At 45.2% G+C, this 18,198-nt stretch overlaps 1 protein-coding gene across 1 annotated transcript in view; it reads left to right on the top strand.

The window, feature by feature from the left end:
• Window positions 1–6,552: 6,552 nt before the first annotated feature.
• The window catches only part of adck1 (aarF domain containing kinase 1), a 134,176-nt gene continuing 122,530 nt past the window's right edge, over window positions 6,553–18,198 (top strand). The window contains exons 1-3 of the mRNA XM_068339595.1: window positions 6,553–6,770; window positions 8,662–8,801; window positions 16,877–16,960. Of these exons, the coding sequence (XP_068195696.1) occupies window positions 8,673–8,801; window positions 16,877–16,960 (213 nt within the window). The 5' untranslated portion in view covers window positions 6,553–6,770; window positions 8,662–8,672. The remainder of the gene's footprint in view (window positions 6,771–8,661; window positions 8,802–16,876; window positions 16,961–18,198) is intronic.

Raw genomic sequence — 18,198 nt, 5'->3', positions numbered from 1 at the left:
GTGCTGCATGCTTAATGTGCGAGTGTTCAGCAGGCGCATGTCCAATAAAGAAAAGAGAAATATACTCCGCTCCGTTTATTATTTTCCACACAGTTTACATATGTGCAAGTTGAATATTGTAATGATAGATAAAGGCCAATTGTTTCTGAAATGCTCCATTATGGCAAGTTAGGCTTGCTAACAGTACAGAGCTAACATTAACGTTAGCATCAACGTTTCAATGTTAGCTTAAGTGATTCTCATACTTATTAAGGTAACTAGTTAGCTAAAGTTAAATTCAAAATTTTGGACGATTTTTTTATGTCCGGGAGGTGGGGAGAACTGAACATTAGCTACATGCCTTGCTTAGCGAGTTTAATCCAATCCTTAAGAACCACATTAGAATAAATACAGTTCAGGAGTGTGGGAACGTGTCATGTCAGAACAAGTAAAATAGATTTCTTGGAGCCATCTATGACAGTTTGGACCAATATGTAGTGATGTCCGCTTTTTTCCGGCCCTCCAATACACGTCATGGACTTGGTGAGCGTTCTCATGTGAATCATTGCTCCGGAGCCTGCTTCAAACATGGAAAAACCACGTGACTGATGACGTTTGGCACACTCAAGTGCTTTGAAAACACTAAGCGCTTCATTCACCAGGTGAAACAGTTTAGTGGTCCGGATCAATGAGTGATCCGAAACACCGGTGAGTCCCAGATGTGTTAAAATGGATGAAACAGCGCTGTGTGCTGCGTATTTTGTCAATATCCCTTGGATTGATCAGATTAGCGTGCGGATTGCTGACAGACAATTTGCTTTCTAATGGCTTTGCAAGGGATCCAACCAGGAAAAGATATCAAGCCAGGGAACATTTATAACTGGTGCTGCTGAACAAAGGAGGTTTTAATTTCTAAGAAACTTATTTCCAGGCTCTGTTGTTCACACAGTAGAAAAAGTAATTTTCAATTTGCAGGTGAAGTGTTCGCCTCATTCCCAGCACCTGATGTACAGTAATAACATGTCATCGATAATTAGGCATTACCGAGCCAGACATGAGAATGAAGCTGGTGGTGCTGCTGTGATGACGTCTCGGAATTCCGACTTTTATCTCATAACATATACTTTGTTTTTTTCCAGTGACACCAATAATCCTACGTGAAGCAGAGTAGTCTTAAAACTTCGTTATTCTGTGGGTTCTTGTTATTGAGGTGGGCGTTGGAATGTGGTTTCTGGTTCCAGTTGGAATTTGGTTTCCAGTTCTGATTGGAATGTCCTATGTGTGTGTGTGTGTGTGTGTGTGTGTGTGTGTGTGTGTGTGTGTGTGTGTGTGTGTGTGTGTGTGTGTCAGATTAGATGAGTTTGCCTCCATCCTATAAATGGAAAGTGTGTATGTAAAATTACTCAGACAGAATGATAGACAAGTTTATTGAATGATTAAAACTAAATACTTATGCAGCCAGCAAAATAATGAATTGCATGTATATGATGTTTAAATCTCTTCATTCCCATTCTTGGCCTCGAAAGAGGCCACACTATAAGGCATCAAAGATTATTCTGGGGAGGCGGACTGCTGATGGGTACGCACCTCCTTTAATGATGTTGTATACGCAGGTGACGCAGGTGCAGTAGACTGTGGCATACTCACCATGACTTTGCCTGTAAGCTGATACCCTGCCGCCTGCTTCGCTGCCTGATCTGCAGCCTCATTATCTTTAGCCTGCAACATGTTTGCTTACTATGTCCTGCTGTTTTGATAATAGCCAATGAGGAGGGCAACATAATACTGGCTGACAGTCTCTCAATCAGTGATCTATGACCTATGGGATCCCCCTTAGCTGTCCTCTTCCTTTCCTGGAGATTCAAGACTGCCACACCAACCATGTAGGCTGAGTTTGAATATACTGTCAAGTCTTGTCCCTCGCCTACCTTTAGGGACAAACACAAAGCCAAAACCTCAGCACCTTGGGCTGAGGGGTTGTCCATTATTTAAGCGTTAGAGGTCAGGTCTCACCAATCAAGGGGTTGTATTGGACGACAGCTGATGCTGCCTTCACTGAGCTGTCAGTGTGTCTGAAACAACAACCATCTGAAAAAAGAATTATTTCTGTAGACAGTAGTGTGGTTTGCATATCTGGGTGAAGTTTGAGGTCACTGTGAATCGGAAAAGCGCATTTGTGTGGTGTCCCTAAAGTAATGATATGGTCCACCATGTTGACGAAGGAATGGATATACTGGATGTTAGTAGCTTGAAGAATCTTAGATAATGTAGTTTGTCGCAAAGCAGACATGGTGAAGGCCTGAGACGCAACAAACGATGTGACTAAATGTTCTGTGAGAATGATAAGTGGGTGGCCTCGGAGTATGTGTGCTGTTTTGGTTGTCAATGTAGCAAGGCCTGCCGCATATCTGGCGCAAAGCGGCTGTGTAGTCTCAATTGGGTCAAGACGAGCACTGCACTACATCAAAATGCATCTTTCACCTTCAACCTTCTGATATAGGACACCGTTAGAGAGATAGAGACATCCAGATGGAACATAGAGCCTAAATTGGGGGTGGCTGAAGCAGCCGCCGTAGCCAATGCATTAACAAATCTAACAAAGCAATCTGACATTTCTGTATCACACTCAAGTTTGGCAGTAGTGTTCTTGTTACCCTGCTGTTTTATCGGTGCACAAAGTGGTGTCATGTGTTCAACAAAACAAGGGATATAGTGTCTACTGTAACTGTACAAACCCAAAAATGCCAGCATGTCTTTTACCGTTTCAGGGCTCGGATGGTGGAGGATAGCAGAGGGATGGGGATAGAATCTAAGATTACCTGGTTATATTCGTGATCTGTTAAGTCTCTGCCATGTTCGTGTAAAATGAGGTGATATTGCAGTGTCGCTGTATCAGTCGTGGAACCTAAAATTCTGTATGATTTAGTTGACGGTGAGAATTGAACTTGTGGAATTTGTTAATCCTGCTAATAGGTTAGGTTAATTAAGCATTTGACCATGGGTCCCAGTTCCCTCGACTCATGCCCTGAAGACACAGCCAATTAAATGTGGGGAACTGAGGTGCTTCCCATTTCAAACGTGTTCTGTTCTGGTGTCAAAATCGTGGGTGCTGCAACGCCCTCAGTCAAAACATAAATGTATTCGGAGCGTAACTGCCAACTATCGCCTATGTGTGATCTGAACCTATCTTCATATGTTTCATCATGGTCCCTATCATAAAACAATGTGCAATGTAGAGGATTGACAGGAGGCAGATAGGGTGCACAGGACTAGGCTCTCTGCACACCTCTGCACACCTCCACTGGTCGGCCACTCTCCCCGTTCGCCAGATTACCATCAGGGTCTTCTATAGGTGTCGGAGAAGCTCTGGACAGCGCTTGTAGACAAGGTAAGGTACCCCACTGGGTCCTGGGGAAGATGCTGAACGGGCTGCCTTGCTGACCTCTTCGACCTCCTTCAGACTAGGCTCCGTCAGCTTGAACTCTGCTATTGGTGGGGCAGGGCTGACGAGAGCTTTGTTGGGTCCTAGATCTTGTTCCCTCAGTGGGTCGCTCAAAGTGTTCTGGAGGCAGTGGTTCACTTCTTCTTTTGAGCACTCGAGCCGGCCACTGTGTTTATCCCCAAGCAGCTGTTTGGCAAAACGAAAGGGATTGGCAATGAAGGCCGCGCGCTTCCTGGCTCTCTCTCTTCCCCGCCTCCTGTGCCACTCTGCTCTGCGGAGGGTTAGTCCTGTGGGACTTCAGCTTCCAGACGGACAAACAGCTGCTGGTTACCTAACTCGACATAATGGTGGTGGCCAAAGACCCGAAGAGAGCAGTGGCGATAGATGTGGCGATTCCAGCTGACGCCAACATCAGGAAGAAGGAACATGAAAAGATAGAGAAGTATCAAGGGTTGAAAGAACAGCTGGAACATATAGAGTAGAGTAGAGTAGAGTAGAGTAGAGTAGAGTAGAGTAGAGTAGAGTAGAGTAGAGTAGAGTAGAGTAGAGAGTAGAGTAGGACTTTATTCATCCCTTCAGGAGGTTCCATCAGGGAAATTAATTTCTCCGTCACATTACACACAGCACAGTACGTACACAGAAAGAAAAGACACACTGAAAGTAATGCCAACACCAAATAGAAAGAGTAATAAATAATAACCCATCAGACAGAGAAAATAATAAATAATAAATAACCCACTAAATATATATTTACAGAGAGCTAAATAGGCTTAGGAATAAAGGGCATGAATAAATAAACCTGGATAGGCATGGACTGAATATTATATTATATTAGTGTATATTGTTTACATTGTTTGGTGTATTGTTTCCGTCATCCCTCTGCTCTCGTGTGAACTCCCTTTTTCTTCATCTCCCCCAGAGAGGAGTTGAGCAGTTTAATGGCTCGGGGGATGAAGGAGTTCTTCAGTCTGTTTGTCCTGCATGTTGTGAGGCGTGGCCTCTGGCTGCTCAGGCTTCTCTGGCTCCTCTGGTTATTGGTAACGGTGTGTAGAGGGTGGCTGACATTGTCCATAATGTCCAGCAGTTTGTCTAAGGTTCTCTTCTCTGCCACCATTGCCAGAGGGTCCAGCTTCATCCCGACTACTGAGCTGGCTCGCCTGATCAGCTTCTCCAGCCTGGAGAGATCCGCCGAGATCCGCCTGGTCATGCTCCCTCCCCAACACACCACAGCGTAAGACAGGACGCTGGCGACTACAGACTGATAGAACATCCAAAGGAGCTTCCTGCAGACATTGAATGCCCTCAGCCTCCTTAGAAAGTACATCCTGCTCTGTGCTTTCTTGTACAGCTGCCTTGTGTTTGCTGGTCCAGTCTAGCTTGTTGTCTAACCACAGCCCAAGATATTTATAGGTCTGCACAATCTCCACCCCCTCTGTTCCTATCAGAACTGGTCTAGGTTGGGGTCTGCCCCTCCTGAAGTCGATGACCAGCTCTTTAGTTTTGGAGGTGTTGAGCTGCAGACTTTTGCTGTGACACCAGTCAACAAAGTCCTTCACCACGCATCTATACTCCTCCTCCTCATTGTCCCTGATACATCCCACGATGACTGTGTCATCTGTGAACTTCTGGATGTGACACAGTTCTGTGTTGTCACAGAAGTCCGCTCTGCACAGGGTGAAGAGGATTGGGGACAAGACCCGTGGAGCACCGATGCAGCTGACCACAGTATAGAAATAGAAATAGACAGCCTTTTATTGTCACTATACTGTACATGGTATAATGAGATTTGGGCAATTCCTTGCAGTGCAATAATTTACAGTAGAAAAGAGGAAGAATAAATACAAATACAAGTATATACTGTACAGTCATTAGGCTTCTGATTGTTTACAGGTGTATACATCGAATACACAGAAGCGCCAGGCCCAGCACGGCGTGCCCGATTGAGGAATTTCAAAGTATGTGTGTGTGTGTGTGTGTGTGTGTGTGTGTGTGTGTGTGTGTGTGTGTGTGTTGGGGGGGTATCAGTGGGTGTTTGAGTTTAGATGTGGGATGGCTTTCGGGAAGAAGCTGTTGTGGAACTGTGGGAGGATATATATATATATATATATATATATATATATATATATATATATATATATACATACTGTATATATATACTGTATATATATATACTGTATATATATACTGTATATATATATACACTGTATATACCATAGGAATAGCATTGAAACCCTTCGATCATCTTCTCACCAATTCTCACCAATTAACCCTTCTCACCAATTAACCCTTAGCCAACACCCTTAGGTTGTTGTTCTGTTTTATAGCTCAGGTTTATTACATAGGAAATACTAATCGTTAGGGTTAGAAGAACATTCGGTGAACCCCTTCCACAGGATTTACCCCCCCCCCCTCACACACACACACCTTGTCCTTTTGTTCATCTGTAAATGAGGTCCTCTCACAGGATACAACCAACACTCGCTAAATAACGTCAGTTTCCTAGACTTTAAAGATGTAGTTTATGGACCTTGAGGATATTGTGCATTCACCATTTGTTTCTCACACTGTCCCTTAGAGCTTACTAGTAATTGCATCCCTCTAAAAGAGTCATGTGACATCATGCCTGTCTTCAACAGTATAAAAATCACTTTCTTGAGATGAGAACATGTCCTTCTCATATCACATGCACCAATGTTTAGTTGTATTGGAGAACGACCCAGAGCTCTGTTAAGTAACATCCCTGAATTCAAAATTTATTCTGACCTACTTCCATAGGTCAAAGATCAAAGCTCGTGCTCTAACATACTTTCATAGATCTAGTTTTATTTACTTTTACTCTTTTGTGATCTGAATAAAACTATTTGTGTCATATTAACCTTCATTTTGGTTGGTGGGTGAGATAGGTTAACAATTACAATATATGATGCAAAATGTGTAGTTCGAAAATCCTGAAGTTTTTAGTTGTAATGAACATGCTGTATACTAGCCAAAGACTCCAAATGGTCCTGAATGCAACACAATGACGTCACATATATCAGTGGGACCAGTAGTGCAGTCTTGCGGACTCCTATTGGTGAATGTCTACTTCCTTGTTTGAAACGTCACTTCTTTGGCTGAGAACGTGCTTTTATGGTTTCGTAAGGGGCGACAATGAATGCCCGTGTCCTCGCTATAACAACTTAAACACGCGGACTTTATTCCTGTTCGTGATAAAGGCAACATATCAATGCAAGAGGCGTTTGCGTTTGGGTCTCTTCCAGCACTACATTAACCAGAGTTCCTCGCGTTCACCGGTAAAAGTTGGGAGGTCAAATCAGTAATTGGAAGGAGAGAAAGTCAGGAGTCACTGGTAAGACACTGTTTTCCACATTAAGTGTACATTTTGATGAAATATAGATCGTATTAAAAACACGACACAGTGTGACAGTATCATTAACGTTATAAGGACAGTCTGTTGCGTTGAACACATGATCGAGTTGTGTTTATCAGACCTCAAGGGCTGAACGTTTGTCCTCAAAGCAGATTGTCTTTAAATCGAGACTCATCCGAACTTTAACTGAAACCTAAATATACAAAGAGATTTTTAAATAATAATGCAGCGATTATAAAATTGATGTTTCAGCTCATAAAATCCAGGAATTAAACAATTTTGATTCACGCAGAGAAGAAGACTGGCGATGTCCAAAATGTGTTATTAGTAATTTACGAAGGGTCCAAAGAAAGGCTGCGTGGACACCTGGTTCAAGGAAACATCCCTGTCTAAAGTTACCACTGCTTGTTAGGGATTGTTAGTGCTGGTGAAGTGAAGCTCGTTTGATGTTTTTCAATTTATGTCTTCAGGACTTAGTTTTAGCTGTACACACACACACACACACACACACACACACACACACACACACACACACACACACACACACACACACACACACACACACTACTGTAAAATTTGGTGCTTAAATAAATACATACTGTAAAAAGCGGCACGGTGGAGCAGTGGGTAGCCACACAGCAAGGCGGTTTCGGGTTCGAGTCCCGCTCTGTGTGGAGTTTGCATGTTCTTCCTTGTGTCTGCGTGGGTTCTCTCCGGGTTCTCCAGCTTCCTCCCACGTCCAAAAAAATGCCCTTCAAGTTAATTGGCTGATCCCAAATTGACCATAGGAATGACTGTGTGTGCGTGTTTGTGTGTGTTTAGCTCCGCAGTGCATTGGCATCGTGCCCGGAGTTTCCTCGCCTTACGCCCTAAGACAAGCTGGGATAGGCTCCAGCTCCTGCCCAAGCAGATGAAGCGGGTTGAGAAAATGAATGAATGAATAAACATACTGTAAAAATTGGTAAAAATTTGTTTCTAAAATCCTCCTTCCTTCTGACTGCTAGTATTAAAAGTACGTTAGTAGTGCAAAAACCCATCAGGTTGAGCAGCAATGATAATGCTTTGCTGTAACTTTGTGACTAGCAGTAGTTCAAGGATGAAGAATCACAAAACCTGATTACAATAAAAACAATGAAGATACTCAGGAAACATATCTTTACCCTCAGTATTGTAATTTTTCCAAACTTTAACCATCCAACTTTAGCCAGAGCAGGTCTGACCTTCAGAAGAACTCACAGACGAGTCATTGCTTGTTTACTGTGGACCGGCTGTTTTAAATATCCAGTCGGAACTAATATCCATCCTTCAGTGATTTTAGTTTTGCTGTTTGAAGAAGCTACATGGATGACATTCTTAGAGCCTGCTACCAGAAGTCACTGGACCACCAGGTTTTATGGCACTTGTAACAAATGTTGTCATTATTATTTATTTATGCCAGATTTTGTTTTGAAGAACAATAGGTTCTATACACTTTCATTGCTCAGTCCCTGATAATAATCCTGTCATTAACAATAGGTTCTTGCACGTTTGGTCCTCTGGCCCAGATAGCACCCAGCATGCAAACCTACTCCATATATAATAAAAATGCACGTGAACATCCACACACCTTAGAGGCTTTAAAAATGACACAGCTAAGGATGTTTCTGAATAGGGTATGATGAATATGTTTGGTGCATTTAGAATTGTTCAGTTTTGGTAAAGTTGTTTATAACCTCCAAGAGCCAACATTCCAGTCAGCCATAACATTGTGATTGTCTGCCTAACATCGTGTAGATCCACTTTTGCTGTTAAAACAGTCCAGACCATGGAGGCATGAGTTCCCCAGAGTCTGAAGGTGATTCCTATCTACACCTCTTCTTCTCTCCTCCAGTAGTACCTCTGATGGCTGGACGACTCTTCAAAGTCTCCTCTCTGGCTGCAGCGATGGTCTCCTCTGGGTTCTACCTCTACAACAAGCAGCTGGACCTGAATGACCTCAGCATCGTCCGCTTCGGACGAGCTGCAGCCACGGTGAGTTACTGCACACCTCTGCACCAAGAGTGCTGAGCTGGCCATTTTTATATAGTAGAGAATATCTTGAAATATTCATTCACATTTTCTTACCGCTTCTTCTGCTACAGCGGGTCGCGGGTAGCTGGAGCCTATCCCAGCTGACTAAGGGTGTGAGGTGTGGGAAATTTCAGGCTCGACGCTGTGCACCGTGGATTCATTCACAAATATCATACATAATACCAAGATGTTTATAAGATTTAATTTAATAACGAATAAGCTGATTACACATTTGCATAAACCAGGGATGTTCAATTAAATGTCATGGAGGTCTTGTTATTAAAATTTACTTTTGGTAAAAGGTCCGAACCCAAGTCCAGTTTGTGTTAGCCCCTATCTGCACGTTTTCAGTTATTACCAATTTTCAATGCAGGATGCTATTTAACTGAGTGCACACCTAGTTCTTTTACCATAAATAAAAGTGGACACAAGCAAATAAATTTAAAACCTTTATGTAAGATTGAAGAACACACACAAACCTCAAAATTAAAAATAAAGTGTAAACGGAGCTCCTTCCCTGCCAGAGAGGTGACATTCCACGTCCCAAGAGCCAGCTTCTGTAACCGGCGATTGGATCGCCAAGATCCCCGCCTTCGGCCACCGCTCAGCTCGCAGTCCACCCGATCCCTATGGCCCCTCCCACAGGTGGTGAGCCCATGGGAAGGGGGACCCACATTGTCCTTTTGGGCTGGGCCCTGGCTACCTGGCGTTCGCCTTCGATCCCCACCTCCAGGCCTGACTCCAGAGGGGGACCCCGGTGACCCACGTCCGAGCAAGGGAAAACGTGTTCCATTGTTCGTACTTATCATTAGGGGTTTCTGAGCCGTCCTTTGTCTGGTCCCATACCTAGGACCTGTTTGTCATGGGTGGCCCTGCCAGGGGCACAAAGCCCCAGACAACTTTGCTCCTAGGATCATTGGGACACACAAACCCCTCCACCACGATACATTGACGACTCAAGGAGGGGTCTGGTACCAGCGACTGTACGTTGGGGTTCACCCCGGTGGACGAGAGGGTAGCCTCCCTCCACCTTCGGGTGGGTGGACGGGTCCTGACAACAGTCAGGACCCGTCAGCAGTTCATAGTACCCACCCTTTTTGGAGTCCTTGGAGGGGGTGCTGGAGAGCGCTCCCACTGGGGACTCCATCGTTCTGCTGGGGGACTTCAACGCTCACGTGGGCAATGACAGTGAGACCTGGAAAGGCGTGATTAGGAGGAACGGCCCCCCCGATCAGAACCTGAGTGGTGTTCAGTTATTGTACTTCTGTGCTCGTCACGGACTGTCCATAATGAACACCATGTGCGGACATAAGAGTATCCATACGTGCACTTGGCACCAGGACACCCTAGGCCGCAGTTCGATGATCAACTTTGTGGTCTTGTCATCGGACTTGTGGCCGCATGTCTTGGACACTCGGGTGAAGAGAGGGGAGGAGCTGTCAACTGACCACCACTTAGTGGTTTGTTGGCTCCGATGGTGGGGGAAGATGCCGGTCCAACCTTGCAGCCCCAAACGTATTGTGAGGGTCTGCTGGGAATGCCTGGCGGAAACCCCTGTCAGAATGAGTTTCAACTCCCACCTCCGGCAGAACTTCACCCACGTTCTGGGGGAGGTGGGGGACATTGAGTCTGAGTGGACCATGTTCCGCGCCCCCATTGTCGAAGCGGCCGACTGCAGCTGTGGCCGTAAGATGGTCGATACCTGTCGTGGTGGCAACCCCAGAACTCGCTGGTGGACATCGGCAGTAAGGGATGCCGTCAAGCTGAAGAAGGAGTCCTATCGGGCCTTTTTGGCCTGTGGGACTCCTGAGGCAGCTGATGGATACCAGCTGGCCAAGCAGAATGCAGCTTTGGTGGTTGCTGAGGCAAAAACTCGTGGCGTGGGAGGAGTTCGATGAGGCCTTGGAGGACGACTTCCAGACAGCTTCGAGGAGATTCTGGTACACCATCAGACGTCTCAGGAGGGGGAAGCAGTGCAGCATCAACACTGTGTATAGTGGGGATGGGGCACTGCTGACCTCAACTCGGAACGTTGTGACTTGGTGGGGAGAATACTTTGAAGACCTCCTCAATTCCGGCGACACGCCTTCCCATGAGGAAGCAGAGTCTGGGTTCTCTGAGACGGGCTCTCCTATCTCTGGGGTTGAGGTCACTGAAGTGGTTAAAAAGCTCCTCGGTGGCAGGGCCCCGGGGGTGGATGAGATCCGCCCAGAGTTCCTGAAGGCTCTGGATGTTGTGGAGCTGTCCTGGTTGACATGCCTCTGCAACATCGCGTGGACGTCGGGGACAGTGCCTCTGGATTGGCAGACTGGGGTGGTGGTCCCCCTTTTTAAGAAGGGGGACCGGAGGGTGTGTTCCAACTGCAGGGGGATCACACTCCTCAGCCTCCCTGGTAAGGTCTATTCAGGGGTTCTGGAGAGGGGGGTTGGTCGGGAAGTCGAATCTCGGATTCAGGAGGAGCATTGTGGTTTTCGTCCTGGCCGTGGAAGAGTGGACCAGCTCTACACCCTCTGCAGGGTCCTTGAGGTGGCATGGGAGTTCGCCCAACCAGTCTACATGTGTTTTGTGGACTTGGAGAAGGCGTTCGACCGTGTTCCTCGGGGGCTTGTGTGGGGGGTGCTTCGGGAGTATGAGGTACCGAACCCCTTGATAAGGGCTGGATGGATGGATGTAAACAGAGCTGAGTAATCCTTTTTTACTCATAAATTAAAGAGGTCCCAGCCTAAAGAACTGAAGGCCTACACTTCAAGTAAAAAACATTAACATCTTCAGAAAGCATAAATAAAAAGTGCCTCTTTCAGGGGAAAAAAGCAAACAGAACTTTCTTCATGAGAGAAAGGGGCATGAGAATGTCCTGCCAGTCATTTAAATCTTGGTTGGAATGGACTCAGTCCCATTTTCAAGCAGACAAGTAGCTGTTCATTGGTGAGCATAGAACATTAATTGCATTGTGGATTAACAGGAGGAGCTGCTGCGTAAGGCCGACGCTGTTGAACCTTTTAGTGAAGTTTAGAAAATGAATTATTCTGACCATTGCAGCTTTAGATAGATCTCACTGAGATGCGACGTAATGTCAACCAGAAAGGCTGCTATATTCATCCTGCACTCATCATTCAAAAAGAGTGAAAACTGTGTTGCACTCTGATTCTTGTCATGCTAAAAAGCTGCTATTTATTTTTAAATAGACTAACTGCTCCAGTGCATTGCCTTTACTCAGCCATCTCATGTTGAGCGGTAGCAGCCTTTTGCCTCAAGATCGTAGCGGCGTTTCCCATTACAATTTTTAATTAATGCTAACTTTTCGGAGCATATGAGGTAAAATGGTTTGAATTGCCTGATGGAAGAAAAAACAAATTTCTACTTCCACTCATTGTTGTCAAGAGGTTTTCCTCATTAAACTCTCATTGTTTTGAGCAAGCTATGCATGCAGACGGATAAGAAAAAGAAAAAAATGTTAATGCAGAAGCAGAAGTATAAATATTTAATTTTAAATGAATAGTGTTAGTAATTTTTTCCTTATTCCTATCGACGAATAAAGCTGATGAGCCATACAATGAAGTTATGGGAAAGACTAAATGAAGCGAGACTAAGGGCAGAAATGAGCATTTGTTAGCAGCAGTATGGTTTCATGCCAAAAAAGAGTACTACAGATGTAATATTTGCTTTGTGTTTTGTAGACTTGGAGAAGGCGTATGATCTGGTCCCCAGGAATATATACTGTGGGAGGTACTGCGGGAGTATGGGGTGAGGGGGCCTCTCCTCAGGGCCATCCAATCCCTGTACGCCCAGAGTGAGAGCTGCTTTCGGGTTCTCGGCAGTAAGTCAGACTTGTTCCGAGTAGCTGTTGGCCTTCGCCAGGGCTGCACTTTATCACAAATTCTGTTTGTGATTTTCATGGACAGGATATCGAGCCATATATCGGTGGCTTGAGGATTGTATCGCTGCTTTTTGCAGATGATGTGGTTCTGTTTGCGTCATCGGCCTGTGACCTGCAGCACTCACTGGTCTGGTTTGCAGCCGAGTGTGAAGCGGCGGGGATGAAGATTAGCACCTCCAAATCTGAGGCCATGGTCCTCAGCAGGAGGACTGCTTTCTCCGAGTGGGGAATGAGGTCCTTCCACAAGTGAAGGGGTTTAAGTATATTGGGGTCCTGTTCTCAAGTGAGGGAACAATGGGGCGTGAGATTGGACGGAGAATTGGGGCAGCAGGAGCGGTATTGCAGTCGCTTTACCGCACTGTTGTCACAAAGAGGGAGATAAGCCGAGAGGCAAAGCTCTCCATATACCGTTCAATCTTCGTTCCTACCCTCACCAATGATCACGAGCGATGGGTCATGACCGAAAGAACGAGATAGCGGATACAAGCGGCTGAAATGGGCTTTCTCAGGTGTCTCCCTTAGAGATAAGGTGAGAAACACTGCTGTTCGCGAGGGGCTCAGAGTAGAGCCGCTGCTCCTTCGCGTGGAAAGGAGTCAGTTGAGGTGGTTTGGGCATCTGGTACGGATGCCTCCGGGTCGCCTCCCTGGGGAGATGTTCTGGCACGTCCAGCTGGAAGGAGACCTCGTGGATGATCCAGGACCAGGTGGAGGGATTGCATCTCAACACTAGGGATCCCCCAGTCAAAGCTGGTGGATGTGGCCAGGGAAAGGGAAGTTTGGGGCTCTCTGTTGAAGCTGCTGCCCCCGCGACCCGATTCTAGGTAAGCGGTGGAAGATGGATGGATGGATGTTGATAGAGAAGTACAGAGAAGGCCAGAGGGAGCTGCATTGTGTTTCTGTAGATCTGGAGAAAGCTGATGACAGGGTGCCCAGAGAGGAACTGTGGTATTGTGTGAGGAAGTTTGGAGTGTCAGAGAAGTATATTAGAACGGTGTAGAACATGTATGAGGACTGTAAGGCAGTGGTGAGGTGTGCAGTAGGTGTGACAGAGGAGTTGAAGGTGGAGGTAGGACTGCATCAGGGATCAGCTCTGAGCCCCTTTTTGTTCGTTGTGGTGATGGACAGGCTGACAAACGAGGTTAGACAGGAATTTCCATGGACTATGATGTTTGCAGATGACATGGAGAGCAGAGAACAGGTGGAGGAGAAGCTAGAGAGGTGGAGGTTTGTCCAGGTAAGGAGAGGAATGAAGGATAGCCGCAGTAAGACAGAGTACATGTATGTGAATGAGAAGGACCCAAGTGGAAGAGTGCGGTTGCAGGGAGAAGAGATCGAGAAGGTGGTGGATTTTAAGTACTTAGGGTCAACAGTCCAGAGCAATGGAGAGTGTGGAAAAGAGGTGAGGAAGCGTGTATGGGCAGGATGGAACGGGTGGAGCAAAGTGTCAGGTGTGATGTGTGATAGGAGAGTTTCAGCTAAAATGAAAGGAAAGGTGTACACAACTGTGGTGAGACCAGCGACGTTGTTTGGTCTAGAGACAGTGTCACTGAGGAAAAGACTGGAGACAGAGCTGGAGGTAGCAGAGATGAAGATGCTGAGGTTCTCTTTGGGAGTGACCAGGATGGATAGGATCAGGAATGAAGTACATCAGAGGGACAGCACATGTTAGAGGTTTTTGGAGATAAAGTCAGAGAGGCCAGGCTGAGATGGTTTGGACATGTCCAGAGGAGAAATAGTGAATATATTGTTAGAAGGATGCTTTGTTTTGAACTGCCAGGCAGGAGGCCTAGAGGAAGACCAAAGAGGTTTATGAGTGTAGTGAAAGAGACATGAAGGTAGTTTGTGTGAGAGAAGAGAATGCAGAAGACAGGGTTAGATGGAGGCAACTGATTTGCTGTGGCGACCCCTGAAGGGAAAAGCCGAAAGGAGGAGTGTTGGTAAATTTTTCCTTTTGAATTTTAAAATGTATTTTTTTGCTAATCTCTACACATAAATTCCAGAAGCTATAAATTAAGACACAAAAGACGAACATGAATGATTCTTGTTAATTTGATCTTTGATCATTTAATTTGTTCTGACATGAATACGGTCGACACTGTTCTTCATGGGAACAACATAACTGCTGGTAGATGCTATAACACTACACTACATAACAAGCCATTTGTATCAAGGAAATGCTAACGTTACATTAAATGTATGTTGTTACATATAGTTATGAGTTTGCATCACATTTTAGCTGAGTGGACAACACAACAATTAAATTTAATTATACACGTATTACACATAAATTAATTTAGATAGATATATACTTTAATAATCCCGGAGGAAATTGCACATATCCACTGCTCAGCCAAACACCAGGAAAAAAACAAAAACAAACAAAACAGGACATACCACAAGACATACACTACAGTAACAGACACATGTAGCATTAACAGTACATATGCTAAAAAAAATAAAATATAAACAGTATAAAATTACAATATATACAGTATAAAATTAAACTAAATTAAATCCAAATCCATTTAACCGCGTGCTGACCTCGCCACCTCCCCCCCACTCCTCCTGAGAGAGTCATTGTACCCCCTGATGGCACGGGGCACGAAGAAGGACCTCAGCCTCTCTGTGGAGGTGCTGTGTGACAGCAGTCTGTCGCTGAAGGTGCTCCTCTGCTGGGAGAAGGTGGTGTGCAGGGGTTGGCTGGTGTTGTTCATGATGGCCCTGAATTTAGACATGGTCCTGCTCCCTAGGACTGTCTCCACAGAGTCCAGGCTCAGCCTGACCACTGAGCCCGCTCTGCAGATGAGTCTGTTAAGATGTGCATAAATTAACAAATTCCATTGACTCAAAATAATCAACATTCAATAGGTGAGAAAACAATCGATGATTTCACCAGTCTGAATTTTGCTTCTAATTTGTTAATTTATGCACATTAATTTGTGCACGATGTAAATTGTTCATGGACTGCATCGTAATTCTATCAGAAGGTAATAGCTCAGAAGGGGTTCATACTAATGTTAGCAGCGTTCGTTAATACTAGCTAGTTGTTAATCACATATATTGTTTAACTTGACATGTTGTCTGAGGTCCACCAGGATTGTGACTACCAATTATTACTGATGGTTTACTAACAAAGTAATGATTACATTCCCTACATTTCAGGGATGCTTCACCTCTCATCCAAGAGGCTTCTTCAGTTCAGTGGGTTGATTTAAACAACTTTGGATAACCATGATCTGGATAACTAAGAACCTAGACAGACTGCTCCAGCAGACCCGTGATCGGTTCTGTAGATAACATGATTGTGATCATCTCGTCCACCAGAAGAGGATAGATGGTTATATTTGAGTGGCTTGAATTTTCCACACACAGGGCATGATGACATGATGTCAGCGTTTTAGCTTCCCACAGTCTGTGTGAAGTCAGAGTGCACAGTGGCTGCTGTGTCACAGTGGTCTAGTGACAGTATTTTCAAGAGGGACCGTTGATAAACACTTAAATTGATTAAATATAAGTTATTCTTATTTCAACACTGTTAGAAATATTTTGGGCAATATTGTTATAAATATATAAATATAAAAGCTACAGTAATTTTTTATAAATGTAAATATTATAACTATAATTACTCCACTTCTGTGTGATAATGTTGTTTATTATTAAGAACTTCACATTCCACTTAAAACATCAGCGTTAAGGAGCCCAACTTCACAGGATTTAAGTCTGGAAGTGGGAACGGCATGTATGTTTGTATTTTATTGCTCATGAGGCCCAAACATGTTAAATGTTCGAAGAGTTATTTAACAGTGATGTAGACATCTTTATGTATCAGTGAATTCACTGAAAGCAAAACAACTGCTTTATCTAACATATTATAAAGGTTAAAGGTTAAGTCAGGTTTCATATCCTGGTGACTACGTGGATATAAAATAAGTTACAATCTAATACATTGTATCAGACTCCATTCACTCAAAATAATCAACATTCAATTGGTGAAAAAACAATCGATGATTTCACCAGTCTGAATTTTGCTTCTAAACTTTATTAGGTGGTTTGTCGACTCTGATATACAGAAACATGTTTGGTTGATAGTTAAATGTAAGACACATAAATCAAGCATGAATTGAAGCTATGAACTTATTCATTTTCTCTGTGTCTGCAGACGGCCGTCATCAGTTTTGACTATCTGACTGCCTTCAAGCATGTGGCGTATGGCACCGATGAGTACTGGGCTCTCAGGTCGAAGGTACACAATGCGCCACGCTGTTGTTTCAGCTGAGAACACACAGTCATGTTTTCTGACGGGATGGACAATGTTAATGTATTCTGTTTTTCTAGTCACCATGTATTATAATTCTGCTTCACAATATCCACAATATCCACAATATCCATCCACAAAATTCTGCTTCACAATATCATATCCATGATGGCGGCACACAGGGTTGCAGCGGCTTCTGGAGCTCCCGCTGTAATGCCCATTTCTAGCGCTTTAAGAAATAATGTGAACAGCATCTTAACAGCAAACGTGAAGTACAGCCCAGCCAAACTGTACTTCATCAGAAATAACCCAACGGCATCAATTTCACCAACGGTGAAAGCCACTCTCGGCAGACTGGGGTTGCTCAGAACGCAGGAGGAGCGGCGCGGGGGGGCCCGAGGCCGGACCGGCAAGAGGAAACGATCTGCCCGGAGGCAGAAAAGAGGAAAGAGGGCTGGCTGGCTAACCCACCTAAAATCCAGCAGACCACCAATCCCCTCACTCTTTCTGGCCAATGTCCGTTGTTTGGACAATAAAATGGACATGCTACGCCTCCGGCTGGGGGTCTGGGAGGAGATGAGGAGCTGCTGTGTGGTCGGCCTGACGGAGACCTGGCTGAACAACAGCATGCCGGACTCTGCTTTCCAGATCAATGGATTACAGCTGTTCCGAGCGGAAACACGTGGGGGAGGACTGTGTGCATACGTGAACAGGGGTTGGTGCACAAATAGTGAACTGGTAAGAGATACTGCTCCGAGGCGATAGAACACGTGACTGTTAAATGCCGGCCGCACTATCTGCTTCGTGTTCGTCACCATTGTTTACATCCCGCTGGGTGCTAATGCTAACGCTAACGGTAACGAAGCGTTACGTGAGCTGCACGACACCATCAGCTCACTGCAGACCAGGCACCCGGAGGCGTTTTACGTGGTAGCAGGGGACTTCAACCACGTTAAACTGACGGACACACTGCCCAGTTTTTACCAAAACGTCACCATCCCCACACGTGGGGACAACACACTGGACTGTATACACCAACCTACGCGGTGCATACAGGTCCCTCCCCCAACCACACCTCGGCCTATCAGACCACATCTCCATCCTGATGGCTCCAGCATATCGTCCCCTGGCGAAATCCCTCAAACCCACGAGGAAAACTGTCACTGTGTGGCCCCAGGACGCGGCCCCGGTGCTCCAGGACTGCTTCCAGCACACAGACTGGCAGA

This window comes from Antennarius striatus, chromosome 17 (genome assembly GCF_040054535.1).
Source record: "Antennarius striatus isolate MH-2024 chromosome 17, ASM4005453v1, whole genome shotgun sequence".
Classification (NCBI taxonomy): Eukaryota; Metazoa; Chordata; class Actinopteri; order Lophiiformes; family Antennariidae; genus Antennarius; species Antennarius striatus.
The sequence above is the reverse complement of the archived record's forward strand: the minus strand, read 5'-3'. Positions and strand labels throughout refer to the sequence as shown.